This window comes from Rhagoletis pomonella, unplaced genomic scaffold (genome assembly GCF_013731165.1).
Source record: "Rhagoletis pomonella isolate Grant_MI unplaced genomic scaffold, Rhpom_1.0 Rhpom_scaffold_00005, whole genome shotgun sequence".
In the NCBI taxonomy this organism is placed as follows: domain Eukaryota; kingdom Metazoa; phylum Arthropoda; class Insecta; order Diptera; family Tephritidae; genus Rhagoletis; species Rhagoletis pomonella.
Genome location: NW_023458559.1, coordinates 55,049,915 through 55,066,491, shown reverse-complemented (window position 1 = coordinate 55,066,491; position 16,577 = coordinate 55,049,915). Strand labels below are relative to the sequence as shown.

Here is a 16,577-nt window from a genome sequence, read left to right as displayed (position 1 = left end):
AGCCCCGAAACGAACGTGGCGGAAATCCTGACCGAAAATCGCCTTCTTTGGGCCATTAGCCCTTTCGAACTCTTTCGATCCATTTAAGGCCCCAGGCCCAGACGGCATAATACTGAACTGAAGAAGTCTGCGGAAGTGTAGTGCGGCTGGTTCATGCCTATATTCCAGATATGTTTGGCTAGGGGTAATGTTCCGGGGCCTTGGAAAGTGGTCAGAGTTGTGTTCATCTAGGGACTTCAGGCCTATAAGTCTCTGCTCGTTTATTTTGAAGACGCTGATCAATCTGCACTTAAGAAGCGGGATCCTCAGGCATCGTCTTTCCTTGGATCAGCATGCCTACTGCAAGGGCAGATCTATTGAAACGGCCCTACACACGGTCGTTGACAGTACCGAGCAAACCTTTTCGCAGAAGGAATTCGCGACCGGTTTCTCCCTTGATATCGAGGGGACTTTTAATAATGTTTTGCCTGGGGCTGTAGTTAACTCACTAATTAAGCTAGAGGTCGAAGCCGACCTTGTCACGTTTATTTACCGCTTGCTTTTCAAGAGAACTATCGCGGCAGAGTGTGGCAGCGCTTCAATCCGGAGATGTATGAGTAAAGATACCCCGAAACGGCGAGTTGTCTCACCGCTGGTTTGGGTCGTTGTCATCTCAGAGGAAATGTCAAGAAGGACACAGTATCCTTGTATTTTTGTAGGTAGTTCATTGGTTTTATTTGCCGCTTGTCTTGCAACGGAACTGTTGCGGCAGTGTGTGGCAGCGCTTCAATTCGGAGATGTGTATGTAGAAGTATAAAGGTAGAGAGGAGTTCTCTCACTGCTGCTTTGGGTCGTTGTCATACCAGAGGAAATATCAAGAAGGATACAGTATCTTTGTATTGTTGAAGGTAGTTCATTGGCATTATGGAACTATAATCAAGCCAATTTTATTTTATATGTGGTACTCATCTGGTGAAATGCACTTGACAATGCCTTCATCGCCAAGCAGCCGGAGAGCGTGCAAAGCGCCACCTTAATTGGAATCAGTGGGCCGCTTCGAACCACACTTACTCTGGCACCTAATGACATGTTAAATGTTATGCCTATAGATATACATAGCTGGCAGGGTTGCCACTGCGCGCGCCGCAGTAAGGCTAAGTAGAGTGGGCCTTAAGTTAGCCTCGAGCTATGGGCACTCCAGTATTCTAAAAGCCTTCGGGTTCCTACCGACTCAAACAGACCACTGCACGCCGGTTCTGGGTCCGAATGGATCCTTCACTATCCACATTCCAGCGAGAGAGGACCGGGAGGGGTGTAGTATCTTTGATCCTGTAAACTGATTTACAGATTGATTGAAGCTGAATGGGAAGGTTGGTGGAGGTGTCTTCTGCGAAGAACTTTCCATCAGCCTGAAATTTAGGATACCGGATCACAGCAGCTCTTGCAGGCAGAGGTGGCCGCGAAAAAAGAGGCTTCGGCTAGATTTCTCTCTAGTGTATCATGTTTAAAGGACATGAATATTTATTCCAAGAGTCAAGCAGCTATCAAGGCTCTTGGCTCCTGGACTGTGCGTTGGAGAACGTTGAAGGATGGTGCGACTTCCTTGTCGACCAGGTCACAGCGAGATCGCTAAAAACTCCATGGCCGATGAGCTGGCAAGACAGGGAACCCTCGAGGAATCACTTCCGGATTGGGAAGGTCTGGGAGCTCTCCTTACCTCGTATGGTATGCTTCTGGACAGATGGATGTTTAGGCAACTCAGCGAGCGCAAGAACGTAACGTGCCAAAATCCTTCTAGCAAAGTGTAGACCGGAGGCGTTCTAGGGAAATCTTGAAACTAAGCCAGCTACATCTCTCGTTGTATATTTCTATGCATGCTTTGTCTGGTAGACTACACAGTAGTCTTCTTCCTGCTTAAATAGACCTATTAATGTGGCAGTAACGGATGGCTCCCCAGCAGCATCAGTTCATTCACATTGCCGAGTTCTCTCTCACTTTCCTTCACCGTAATGAAATAATCAGTCTTTTTGGAATAGTTTCTAAATTATTCTGCAATGCAATTTGAAATGTACAAACATTCACTGCCTTATTTGACGGGATTTGATCTTTACCAAGCTTTGGTAGGAATGAACTTTTCATTTATTGTTTTCGATCAATTTTGCCACCATCTGCTCTCCCAAATTAATGTCTGAATTAATTCCTTTACTGGATTTCGCGGAAAAAAATAACGAAAAATGTGGTGTGGATGTGTTGCTTATATAAATTGTTTGGCTTGCAATAGTTATTTGTTATAACCAAAGCTGAATATGGGAAAAACAAAATGCAATGCAAAAGTGCAATTAATACGCCGTAAAATACCGTTGTAATTGAGAAAATGTGGCACATTTTTTTATCGGCTGACAGGAGGACAACATATGCAATACATGCAATAGATACCACAAAAGTATATCTATATTTAAAAAAAAAATTAAAAGCAAATAGCGCACTCTATACAACGAAATGCAGCCAGGCAAATAATTAAAACACTCAAACCAATGCAACCGCAAGTTGCCACAAGGTTAAATAAATGCGAAAATATGCAACCAAACAAAGGAGGTCGTGCTACACAATTCAGTTGTACAATTTGCTATTAACTGCAACAGTAAAACTGTTAAAAATTTTGTATGTGAAACAAAAAGCACTACTGTTGGTCCAGGAACCATACTCGGACAACTTAATTAAGTGACCGCAGCTGAGGTTGTGCGCAGCCCCCTCATAAACTATGCGCTACCACAAAAAACACCACCAGCAATTGCCACAAAATTTGATAAATTGAGGCATTCAAATGCATAAAATTGCGAAAAACAAATGCAAAAATAAAAGCAAAGTGCAATAGCTTGAATGAGGGATTAGCGGAGTGCCGCAAATAAACCAGCGCGCAACCGAACTGCTCGTAAATTAGGCGCAAGTGAACGCGGCGTATACGTTACCTCAAATGAGCCCATTTGGGGCTACAGTAATTACAAACACACAAATGCATGCGAACATAGCGCAACGGAAATGTGCACGCTTGAATTTATTGAACGCCAAAACTGAGCGGCGCTGTGAGGTCAGCGGCGACATAAATTTTTGAGTAATTTGAGTCAGAAAGGTGTGAAATCAAGCAATAAAACTAGATAAATACATAGCTAGACAATCAGGAATTTGTAGAAAATATTTAGTATAATAAATGAAATGTTTGCTTCACTATACCGTGCGCGCCACTCCTGCACAAAGCTCCAATCGCACGAGTCACACGACTGCTGGCTAGCGCTGTCCTCAACGCCACCGCCACCACCACCATCGCTGCGCGCCTCATACACTGTGGCGCGCGTCGGTTGGGCCACCGTTTCCACTAAGGCGTTAGCGCGTTGATAGTTGCCTTCGATTTTGATGTTAATCACGCCATTTTGTATGCTCTCGATGTAGGAGGGAAGCTCATCATCGCCACCATGTTCCACGGAGTTTAAGCACTCGTTGGAGGCGGCAACGCCGCTGCGTTTGCTAGCTGCCGCCATGCTTGTTGTGTCATCCATCAGCTGCGCCGCTTGCACCACATCCTTGGCGGTCTCGCCAATGTTGTGCTTGCCACGATTTGCAATTGAATCGCCGAAGTAGATGACCACCTTGTGATTGGGTTTTGGCGGTGCATCTGGTTTGACAATGCGGCGTGGCTGCTCCGACGGCGACAGTGCAGCAGCAGATTGGGCGCTAGGCGCAGCTGTGTGTTTCTGTGTTGGCTGTTGCTGTGCATGTTGGCCACTCGCATGCTGTGACGGCTGCTCGGAGTAGACATTTGGTGTGGTTTCGGCGGCACGCTGCTGGAACATTTCGCTGCATTTCAACGATTGCGGTTGAAAAGTTTTGAAGGAGTTGGCTGTGCTGCGCCGGCGCAGTATGAAATTCTCGTTGAAGCGGCCGAAGAGTGAAGTGGGCGGGCGTGGCGCGGGGCGTTTAGCCGGCTTGGCGGGCTTATAGTTGCGCAGCTCGCGGCACAAGCTGCAGCTGCAGTCCTTGCCGCAATACATTTTCGCTGACTTCGGTTTCGTCGTTTTGAATATTTTGGATCGGAATTTTGCTTGGGTAATGAACAAAGTAGCTGTTTTTGTTTTGTAATATTTGTTTATATTTCGCACGGCACACAATTGACACGTTTCAATTACAGTTTCGATTTCAATTTCAATTTCGATTTCGATTTCGCCTTTGCTCTGCCCTAGTTTCTGCTTCACATATTCACACACATTCGCACAAATAGTTTATTTTTAATTTCATTTTCAATTTTCATCTTCGATGTTTCCAGTTTTTTCTTCTGTTTGTTGATTTGCTTGCAATTTTTGGCTGCATTTGTTTGCATTGTTCAACGATTATTTCACGATTTCTCTTTCATCGGTTGCCATAATAGCTTACTTAGGCATTGTAGACGCCTGTCTATTTAGCAGTCCAGCCCAACTCACTACACACTGAAGTACATTTCGATTTCGATTTCTTTGCATTAAACACCAGAAAAATGGAAATTACCACATTTGTTGCTTTGCGGGCAGTATTGGCCTAGTTGGCCGGCAATTAAACTCTGATAATTGCATTTGAAAGAAAAAAAATTTAGCAGCAAATACCGACAATAACAGCAGCAGCTTTAAATTAAATGAACTGTGACTTATCGGATGAATTGCGCAAAAACACTTTTTGAATTTATGCCAATTTGGCGTTAGACTTTGACTTTTTCGTACTTTTGGCACTTTTTAATTGCTTATTTTTTCAGATTTTTTTTCTCCAAATTTCATGCAACCGTTAAGCGTCGCATACGCGAAGTTTAAGTTTGTGCGAGTTCATCATCCGCTTTAATTTTTGCGCTGCAGACACTCGAATATGCGTGAGTGGGGAATTTCTTGTGCAAACACGCAAAATTAATTTAATTGTATTTAGTTGAAATGAAATCGCAAACAAAACCATAATTGAGTTGTATAATTGCAATTATATTGGTTACAAATTCAATTAGGTGATGACTATCGCTGTTAGTAGGCGTGCAAAGTAGTTGGAGGTTGGGGCGAAGTAAATGAAATTGAAACGAAAAGTTGTGTATTTGCTTATTTCGCTGGCTTAACAAATTGCTTCAAGGACAGTTGGGAATGAAGATTCATCTGTCAATGATGTCATATAAAACGCGCCTATCGCAAAGAAATAGTACTTAGATTTTAAAATTTCGTTTAAACAGTGCATATATAAAAATTTAAATGGCTCTTTAGATAAAAATTTCTACACATGAATAGAGAAAGAGAGTGTTATCCTAAGTAAAGGATTTATGTTCAAATTATTGAGTCAGAGAGAGGCCTAGCAGGGAACAGTTCCTGCAAAAAAGGCATTCGCTTAAAACTGGACATCATTCAAGGCATGTGTGTACACCAAAAAAATGCCACCAATTTTAACATATGGTGGTCTGGTCTGGTCTAGTCTGGTCTGGTGGAAGGACATCAGAAAAAAATCAGAAGGGCGCAGAAACTCGCACGCCTTGGTATATGTGGTGGTAAGAGCAGTGCACCTCAAGAAGGTTTGAATATGATCCTTCACTTTAAGCCATCAAAAGCCTTTATTACTGTAGCTGCCTCCGTAGGAGACCTCATACTAAGAAAATCTAAATTACGTAAGCAGGTCAAATATTTGGGGAAGAAGCGATCTTTAGTGAATTTGACAGTAAGGAAGCATAACGGGTTTACGTAACTTTGTAACTTATACGATTTCTAACTAGGGAAGCTGGCCTGCCAACAGGAATAGTAATATTACCATCTACATATATCGACGGATCAAGTATCGGAACGGAACTTGTGGAGGGTGTATTTTCGGGGGACCTACAATCACATCGCCTACTTGAAAATTGGTATTTCTTTCACTCAAAGCCATAAAGAATTATGTTTTTTTTTTTTTTAATACAAAGCAGTGGCGTTACGATCTAAAAAAAAAAGAGTTCAGGAATGGCTTGAAATGTTGCGAAACGCTGACATCACTGGGTCTCGACAATCACTCTCTCTCTCTCTCTCTGCTGGAATCCTGAACATAGCAATATCTAAGGGAAGGAACTAGCCGATAAGATGGCGAGGAACGGTTGGAAAATGATGATCGCCAATGTCAATAGCTTCCTACAACCATCGACTTGTGATATACTCAGGAAAAATAACGAGTATAGTAAACTACAGCAGAACTATATGATCTATGGAACAGGGTAGACAATTGTAAAATTTTAAGATCTTTATTCCCGAGAGTTAACAAGAAGTGGACTAAGTGCCGTTTTCTCAAGTAGGTTTTAACATTTATGTGCACTTCAAGCATATTTCTTCAGAACAAATTTTGTATTAAAAGGGAAGATAAATTTTAAAACTTACTTGAGGGAACGTCGCATAGTGCACTATGGTCCGGGTAGCTACTATTTGCTGGCCAAAAGTCACTTTTTAAAGTATCGATAAATCGATTTGTTTATATCCCTTCACTAAATAAATCCTCCAGAGTAAAAAAGTGCATACTCATTATTTTCTTAAAGAGCTTTTCCATTAAGATATCAGCTGTTAAAGTTTACATTTCTACAAAAAGTAATTTTTTTTTCGTAGTCAGCATTCTTGTAGCTCGAATTGGAATAAGTCTTCGAGTTCAAGCTTTGTGAGCAATGAAAATGTTTTATTTAGAGTTTGTGGGCGGAGAATCATGTTGCAATTTCTTGCACTTTTTGAATAATGGTCTTTTTTATTAAAAAACTACTGCCTGTCTACGAAGCTGTCAGCTAAGATGCCAAAAAACCGCCGATTTAAACTTTTTGCTACAAAATGTTATTAATTAAAAGAGAAAATTATAAAATTTGGTTGCCATATTGGATCGGCCAGCGACCACAAAAGCACCCAAACACCAAGTTTCAAATCAATTTGGTTACTTCTGGATTTTTGGGCAGCAAATAGTAGTCGCCAGACCATAGTGCAGTGGTTATATGTCAACGAAAAGCGGAAAAAATGCAATATCTTGCAAACAGTTAGCCCAATCCAGCTGATAATTGGTAGAATGAAACTTCACGGACGATGTGATATGAATTTAGAAAGAAAAGGCCGAAAAAATGTCTACCCAAAGTTTTCAAAAAGGATTATATGCATTTTTGTTCGCCATTTTGTATTCACCGTCTCGAGTTTCTTTAATCTGACAATGGATTTGTAATTAACGCCGTCGAAAACACCTGAAAACCGATTCTTGTCAAATAGTTTTGAAATGGTGCTTGGTAATCTTTACATAGATTGCGTGAAGTTTTTTAGAGGATAGGGACATTTAAAGTCCTGAAGCAGTCAATTAGACAGCTTTAGGCAGCTGATTTTAATTTTATCTAGTTGTAAAGAGTGTATATAATACTGAAATATAGGGCTAAGTTTGGACCCTTTTTGTGTCCCATAAATTTTCAGTTGTTTAAGCTTTTTGAGCGTCATACAGAATGTGGTAATCGGAGGAACTATTTTTTATATTTTGTATAAGGCCATAACTATATGTAATACAAAAATTCTAAAACACTGTCAAAATTATTTGGAACTTTTGATAGCTATTAAACAAATCCGCACAACCGCACATCGACTCAACATTTCTTATGCCAAAGTCCAGCTCTCCAGTGTAGGTGATTCTTAGACTTGGGATACCATTTTTTAGGGCCGGTTATTCTATGTCTGGTTAACACAAATCTGAGGTAGAAACTCCAGTTAAATACAACGTCTGCTTTATCGATCGCATCGTACACGATCTTCAAAAGTGACACAACTAAAAATTTTTAATTTTTGAAATTATGCTCTAAAAATGTGCACAGAGCTTTTATTTACCTTTCAGCATAAGCTGGAGCAAATTTTTGTTATAAATAATTTGTTGAAAAATCCTAAGGTAAAGTCTCCCTTGCCTATATGATTAGCATGTGCTAAGAAATAGTTTTTCGCATTTTCTGACAAACGTGTAATTTTGAGTTGTGTCACCTTTGACGATCGTGTGCGACAGACATGTTATGTGCATTATGTCGGCGACATCGATAATGAGATAATAATGTTGTTTAACTGGGAGGTTGTGATAACCAGACATTTAATGAGTTTGAAAGTGATGACAGAAGTGTAGCTAACTGACCTCCAGAAATTTTATCTGGTGCTTTAAGTGGTTTAAGAGCTACTTACATGACACTTCAAAATGACCGGAAGCAGCATTAAGCATCTAAAGAGCTATGGTCGTATACGCATGGGCGACGGGTACCGAAGAAGATGAAGTGACGAACTGTAGGCGCATCATACAAATGCAATGAATCTACTGGGCTCGAATCGTAACATCCGTTCACTGATCGAAAACGATACGAAAGAAAATTACGTGATACGTCAGGCAGTATAAGCTGAATGGGATAAAGAGTAAGTTCGCGTATGTCACAATCCGAAAACGGTGTTTTTACGTGACGAGTACTACGATATCGTATGTGACGATTCGCGCCCTGGTTTGAACATGTCGTATGAATGGATGATAGCGCCCCGGTGAAAAGATCTTTCGACTCGGTACCCACGGGTAGACTTTTTACATTCGGGTTGAACCACTGGGGCAACTTCTTAAAGAAGTGAAGTGATTGACGAAGTGTTTTGGTGGTATCTGCGCGAAACCGCCAAACGGTTATAGCGGCAAATAAGATGTAGAAGAAGAAAAAAAGAAAAAGACGAAGTACCTATGTAATAAGAGCAATAGTAAAAAAAACCACTTCCTTACTGCCAAAACAGGCGCTTAAGCTGCGGATTATTATTTACAAACGTCTAACTAAGTTTTTTTTTAAGTTTCTACTTCGCGCATTTTCATATTTTCTGACATATTGTTAACTTAACAAAATTTCAAGTGTCACATACGTTTTCAGCAATCAAGTGTTTTTTGCAGCTATTTCGTTAATTAAATTTTTTAAATTTGTTTTCTATTTGCACTACACTTGGGCGCTTATTTGTTTTCGTGTGCTACTTCATTTAAGTAGAGAGCGAGCGCTTTTTTCCACAATTATAAATAATTTTTTTTTTTGGTTTGGGGTTTCTAAAAATTTCATAAAAAGTATGTACACAAGTTCGCGCAAACATGATGTATGCATACATACATATTATGTATGTCTATAGATGTGTACATACACAAACATACAGACGTACCAAAGTATGCCATTATTTCACTGTTTCCGGTTGGTTGGTCAATGCTGCGGTTCGTTAGCAGCAAAAGTAAAAACTAAGCCAACTCCACTAAAGTTTGGTGTAGTTAAAACTGTTGCTGCTGCTGAGCGGTTGGGTGCGGTTTGCTGGGGATGGAGTGACGAGGTTGTGGTAAGCAGGGAATTAATAGTCGGAGTGGGGCGAAAGAGAAGTCTAGAAAAGTGTGCCTGCTGTTGTGGGTGGCTTGAAGTTTTAGACTTTTGGTTTTGTTTTTGTTTTTATTTGAATTTTGTTTACTAAATCTGTTGCCCTCAACTGTGATAGCTGGCTAAGACTTGATTTTTTGTTTTTTTTTTTCTAGTATTCGTTTCTTTATAAAGTGAAATGCAAATTAGCTAATATTTGAAATTAGCAATTCATTCAAGCATTGCATTTGTGTTGCACTGCACGAATATTTACACGGCATATGTGCCACTTAAGTGATTGATTGATAGTTTGGGCTAAGATAGCGATTAAAAACATATATATATATATATGGAAAAAAATGTGTCAAAACAGTAACTGTAGTTGGAGTTATATTTTTTGTTTCGCGCTTAAAGTGAATTTCTTGTTATTGAGATATTTTTATGCTGCTACAATATTTTTAAATTATTAATTTTATTTGTGAAAATCACTTTTAAAATTCACTTTTATATTCGCCACAATATCAAAAATCGATTTTTAAGTCATATTCACTGGTGCTCGATTCGCCTCCGCATCACTTCAATTCAATCAACGATTTATTTCAAATCTAATATCGACCGCTTTGCTTTGAAATAATCAAATTTTTACATCTTTTCCAAGCAGCTGGAAATTTGACGTCCGCACGCGTCGCTTGGCGAAATGAAACTGAAATTTTACAGCCGCGACGGCTCGCTTGGTTACGTTTTCAAAGCGCGGCCCCAGCAGCTCCAGCGGCTGAGCCGCGTTCGGTTGCGTGCCACAGCCAGCTAGTAGAGATTTACTGCGAGCGAGTGTGCATTACAGCAGTACAGACAAATAGACAAGTCGACAAGCCGACAGACAACTCGACGGCTGAGCGTGATCTTTGCTTGCTTGTTGTGTTTTCGCCTTTGCTTTGCTTTTATTTTCTCCCAGCTTAAAGCTATTAAGCAGCCGGCTGTTACGCTTGTACGAGTATTCACTACCACTTCTTTGGTTTATTTGTCTTTTCACAACAGCAGCAGCAGCAGCAATGATATGTCTTTTTCGATGTGCTTCACCTTAGCTGTTCTTGTTCGACGACTGGGCGGCTGTGCCGTGGGGCCCAACTACTATTACGAGTGCACGCGCTCGCAGTAGCCGGGGCAGACCATTGTCTACGCCTAAACACTACTGTTGTGAGCTGTGTGATCAGCGTGCAAACAATGGCAAAACCGTAACTGAAAATTGGCTGCGCTAGTGCCAACTAAAGTAATGGCAACAACAATTGGACTTTGCAAGTTATAGCGACTTATTTAGCTGCTGCTGCTCTTTATTATTTTTGTTGTTGTTGTTGGTATTGCAAGTTGCGACTCAATTTGAAATTCATAATGAATGAACTCGAGCAACGTGCAACCGGCAATCATTTCGTGCACAGTGGCAGCGGCGGCGGTAGAAACAACAGCAATAGCCAGCAAAGAAACCACCAAGAATACTCAAAAGCGGGCACGCACACATACGCATACAAGTATACATTCATGCAATCTAGTAGCAGAAAATAAATTAAATGGCAACGGTTTTACAGCGCTTCTTATAGTACGGTTAGGCGTAGCAATGTAAGCACTTTTACTGCGCATTTTGCTGTAAAAATGCGAGAGTCTTCTTTACCTTTTAAAGAACCAAAAAAGTAATTTTTCAAGATTTGCAGAAATCATTTTCAGGAATAAAAATTGCAAGGTGCAACTGCAACTAAAAGAACCTAAATCGCTTTCGAGTAATAATTTTAACTTACGCGTGCTGTACTAGAAATATTTGCTGAAAGTTCTGTCAAACGAATTGAGTGTTGCTGTGTGACGAAAAAAAATTCAAATATAGACAAGTACCTTATTAACCAAATTTTTTTAAGACAAACTTTCATCAGTGGTTAATGAAAAAAAAACGATCCCGCACCACCCAACGGCTAAATTTATTGTAGTGTTATTTCTTTCCATTCAAGTTTAGGGGATGGGGGATGGAGTAAACCCCCCACCTGCTACTGAATATGTATAATTTCTGCCTACGGAAAGGCGTATCCCCAGATATATGGAAGAAGCAACGGCTGACACTAATCAGCAAAGGAAAAGGCGGCCACGAATCTTCTGCGGCATACCGACCACTCTGCATACTGGACACAGCAGGGAAGCTGTATGAAAGGCTACTAAAACGAAGTTTAGCATCGGAAATACAAGACGCCGGAGGTCCATTGGATAGACAATACGGGTTCCGACCTGGAATATCTACTCTAGGAGCCATACAAAACGTCGTCTCCACCGTCGAATCCGCAAAGAGATGAACCTCCGTTTAACAAGAAGACATATTCCACTAGAAGTCGAAATGAGAGCCTGTGATACAAAAACTGCCATAAAAAAATGGTGAAATATCTGGGACTACGGTTGGACCCAAAACTAACGTAATGGCCTCAAATACAATATGCGGCAAAAAAGGCATCAAAGGTCACAGGCTACCTGAGCAAACTAATGGCAAACATAGGCGGGCCAAAGCAAAGCAAAATAAAGAGTGGGAAAGTAATAGCCATCGTACAAAAAACAGCGGCTTTAAGGGTGACCTCAGCATTCCGGAAAATCTAAGAGGCTGCGATACTAGTGACAAGTGATATATTGCCTATAGACTTGGCAGCATAGAAGCGGAAACATCGCAAGAAATAGAAACGCACACTCAATCCCTATGACAGACGCAATAGAGCGCAGATAAGCGAAGCAGATAGATGGCAAGGCTCATTCCAGAAATATATAAATGGGTGTCAAGAGACCATGGAGACTTAAAATATTATATCACCCAACTGCTGCCCGGACACGAATACTTTCTTAAATATCTGCACTGAATGGGGAAAGTGGAGACACCAACTTGCGCAAACGACGCCGAGCTAGATGATACAGAACACACGTCCCTCAAATGTCAAAGATGGAAGCCAGAATGGGATGCATTAGAACAAAGAGTGGGGAAAGTCTCCGCCGATAACAATCGTAGTCAAAATGATAAGTAGCGAAGAAAATTATACCGAAACAGCAGGAAATGTAACCGTATAAAGGAGGCACAAACTGGAAAAACGTAGCAACAGGCTGAACCCTTTACGAAGAGAAGACGAGCCAATAGCTAGATGCTGGCTTCAAACATGGCAGCACTGGACGTAGGGCGAGTTGACACTGACCAATGGGACCCTAATTGTATTCATTACCTTGAAGTAATGCGAAAGTGGTAGAGTAGAGAAGTTTCCAGCGTAGGAGGAGAGATTGATTTTGTGGCTATAACACTCACGTAGGAGCGACGGTTTCTAAATCGTGCGAAGTCATTTCAAACCATTTCCTCACAGCACGAAAAAAAGAGAAGAAAGCAAGATATGTGCGTTCTAAATATGAATCATATCGGTCCATAAATATGGATTTTCCAAATATCTCCACTCCTGCGCTACCTATCGGGCAAATTTGTGGAGTTTTTTCGTTTCATGTCTACATATAATAAATATAGATTCCAAATATTATCATACCTGAAAATAAATAAGCCTTTTTCAAATACCTCGACATCTGCGCTATCTAGAGAAATAATTCATGCATCACATTTCATTGTCATCGGGTTTAGAGCTAAACTTGAAGTTCAAGTCTCAAGTCTCATTATTTTAATTATGTAGTATCTACAACACAATTCTAAAATTTGCTAAGCTCAACTACACTGTATTGAGTCCAATTATTTTTTCTAACCCGAATATGGTATCTGTAACTATCTTTATGAAAATGCTTTTAAATTTTAGTACAATTTTCAAGTCATAAATTTTTTTTTTATACGCATAAAAATGCTTGGTCACATAGTTGAAAGTGAAATTTTTGAGCATTCACCGAGTAAAAATGGACAACAATTTTTATCAGATACATAGTTTGATTTTCGGAAATTAAAACTGCTTTCAAAAGTCACTTCACTTGCCATGCCTAACTGCTACCCAAGCGTTGCTGTTGGCTTTTCTTTATAGTGCTTAACACACACACACACACTTAAACAAATTAAAACTTTTCCGCTTACAAATCTTCTACATTTTCCATTGTTGAGTAGGAAGTGTTTTGTGGCAAGGCTGATCACAAGGGTGGTTCAAAAATGCATGTGAAAAAGTAAAGTCGGAATTTTTATGCTCTCACCCCCTAGGATTGTTCTATACCGAAAAAAAATTTATCCCTATTTTTTTATTTTGAAATCAGAGTATATTTACAGGTCGCTCAAAGCGACTATAATTTAAAGGTCCGCCGAAAACCCATAAAAACCCCGAAAAATGCAATGGGCGGACCAATAAAAAATCGTTAGTATTAAAAAATGGTTGAGTAAACAATTAGGTATTATTCACGATTGAGAGAATACAAAGGTTGCGCCGATCTCGGACCGCTATTCCTCTCTTAACGAATTTGACAGAATCGTTGTTTGCATGACGTCACACTTGTGCAACTTGTTTACGTTTTCCTTGCAACATTTTTTCTTCTTCTTCCATTCTTGCTCACGTTTTGGCATTTCTCTCTCGCAATTGCACCAGGGTGACGTCACACAAAAGTTATTATCAAAAACCTCTCTGATCGGCGCAATCTTGTATTCTATCATTCTTGGGTATTATTATTGAAAGTCTCTTGTAGAGAACCAGAGTTTTCCGATCGAAAAATATTGATTTTCAAGAGTTATATACCATTTCTACGAAAAGTTGTTTTTTCCCATATAAAAATAAATGGAACACTTGGAGCGCTTTGAGTGACCTCTAAATATTTTTTGATTTCAAAACAAAAAAAATATGGGTATCCTTTGTCGATATAGAACAATCCTAGGAGGTGAGAGCATTACAATTCCGACTTTACTGTTTTTGGATCACCCTAGTGATCACTCGCCATTCAAAACGCTTCGTCGTCATTGCTCTCAAAGATCTCACTGCTTACTCGTGCTACCATTGGTTGCTGGACGCGGGTCGCGGATTTGCAGTGTGGAAACAAATGAAGTGCCGCTTTGTATTGCATTCACTGTTAGTTCACTGTAGTGTTTGTGCGTTTCTCGCCTCTAAACTGCTGTAAGTGCAGCGTATTCGCTTAATTAGTTCGTAAATTATGTTAACAGCTACATATGTATGTATGTGACGCTGCTTTTCTGCATTTTAAAAGCTATATTGTTGTTGCTCAAAAATTATTACGTTACGTATACGCACTTGTGTGTGCTAGCAGGTGTCATAAATTCTATATGCGAATAGTACATATACATATGCTAATAATACAGCAGTAGTTTAAGTGTGCAATTAGCTGCTGTGGCGGATGGGAAAATGCGTGGCGTTGGTTGAAAAATAGAGGATATTTAGGCATTTAAATGTTAGTTATTTAAATACCAGCCTACTGCAGTTCTGAAAACTAGAAATTGTGAAGAAATTCCTGACAATAAACAAAGGTGCCCTTTTTCACGCTTTCTAAAATAGCGAAGACAACGAGAAAGAACAAAAAAAAACTACAAAAAAGCAGCAGCAAACAAAAAAATCTCAATTTCTCAGCGGTCAAAAAAATGGTACGCGATATTTTAAAAAGAGTTGGTCATTTTTATTTTCTTTGATTAATGTTTACTAAATTTTTATAAAAGTTAGTAACAATTTTATAAAAGTAATGGCGTTTTCGTTTCTACAAAAAATGTTGCCTTTTCATTGCCCGGTTCTTAGTACTTGTGCAGAAAAGAAAACGAAAATGTAGTATTTTTGGGTAGAAACGAAAATGCCATAAGAAAAATTTAAATTACAAGTTTTCTTTAAAGTTTCAAACTTTTTATCCAAAATTAAAAAAAAATGTACATACAGTTTTATAGCCCATTAAATAAATTAATGCAATAAAGTGCATTTGTTTTTTGGCATTTTATTTCTTTGCTGACGTTGTGCATTTTCGTCAATATAAAAAAATTTTCGATCATACTTTGTATGAAAGAAAATGCATGACATTGTCAGCAAAAAAAAATTTCAAACTACAAAACTGCATACTAATTATTTTTTCCAAAAATGTTTATTAAAAGGTTTGAATTTTGATGAAACGTTGTCGAATTTAGTAAAACCTGAAGCACTTTTTAAGATATTTTCGATTAATTGTTTTTTTTTTATTCAACATTTACTACTAAAATTATATACAATTACAATTTATTACTAAAATAATATACAATATTAGAGGTAATTTCACCTGCAATGACAGTGTACCCAGCTAATTACTTAATAGCTAAGAAACATTTTGTCTTTACCAAAAATATTAATTTCGAAATAAAACGATGAAGCAATAAACTACATTTTCTAACCGACTTTACAAAAGGGAGAAAAGTTATCAGTTCGTAGGAATATTATTATTTTATTTTTTTATTTATATTACCGCATAACTTTGGACCACGTTAACCGATTTCTATAATTCTTTTTTTTTTTTTAAGGAAAGGCGTTACCTCACAGGTGGTCCCATATTAATTGGGTTTAAATCCGATCATCAGATCATGAAGAAATTAACGATAACTTCTAATTTGTATATAAGAATTAAATTGAATTTTTGCTTAAAAATTACTTGTTGTTTTATATGAACCTCGTACATCTCGAGATATCGTGTGCTAACGTCTGTGCACTACAGAGCCAGTTTCTACAAGTCGCCTCTTTGGACCATGAAAAAGCTTCACATAAAAAATCATCTGAAGTTCAAAGGCGACAAACAGTTCAATGAATGTACGAATAGAGAAAGTAGTTACTCCATTATCCCTCTTGTAAAAGTCAGACAAAAATCTGCAAAAGTGCAGAAAGGGGCGGTTAAAACTTTAAAATGGACAGCCCTGACCTGGAAGGAGAGATCGAGATGATACTTTTGCTTAGCAGTGGATAAAGCATCATGAATAGGAGTAGAGTATCTTCAGTGAACACTTCCATGAACCCATCCAATTACGATGCTCGGAAGTGCAAACCACTACGTCTATAACACACATAGATGTTTAAAACATTTCACCCATAACGGATGCCATCTGTTATAGCACCAGCTGAAATGACAGGGCAACACCCTCCAGTGGCTGACCTGAGGCACTAATCAGAAGTATGGAAGTATGACGAGTCCCGACGAAACACGCTTTAAATTCTAAAAATTAAGTGGTGAGCACGCATTTAACATTACTTGCTCACTAGCAGTTCAACGCATTATGAATTAGTTCGAGCCAAGCAACATCGTTTACTAA

The 16,577-nt window shown here is 39.2% G+C and overlaps 1 protein-coding gene across 3 annotated transcripts in view; it reads right to left on the bottom strand.

Moving 5' to 3' along the window:
- The window catches only part of LOC118739254 (ankyrin repeat and BTB/POZ domain-containing protein 2-like), a 167,787-nt gene that overhangs the window by 15,257 nt on the left and 135,953 nt on the right, over positions 1-16,577 (bottom strand). Inside the window, exon 1 of one of the 3 annotated variants that reach the window (XM_036470474.1) lies at positions 3,211-4,025. The exons of the other annotated variants lie outside the window; for them this stretch is intronic. Coding sequence (XP_036326367.1) covers positions 3,211-4,025 — 815 coding nt within the window. Of the gene's footprint in view, positions 1-3,210; positions 4,026-16,577 lie in introns of those variants that run through there. 3 annotated transcript variants of the gene reach the window in all.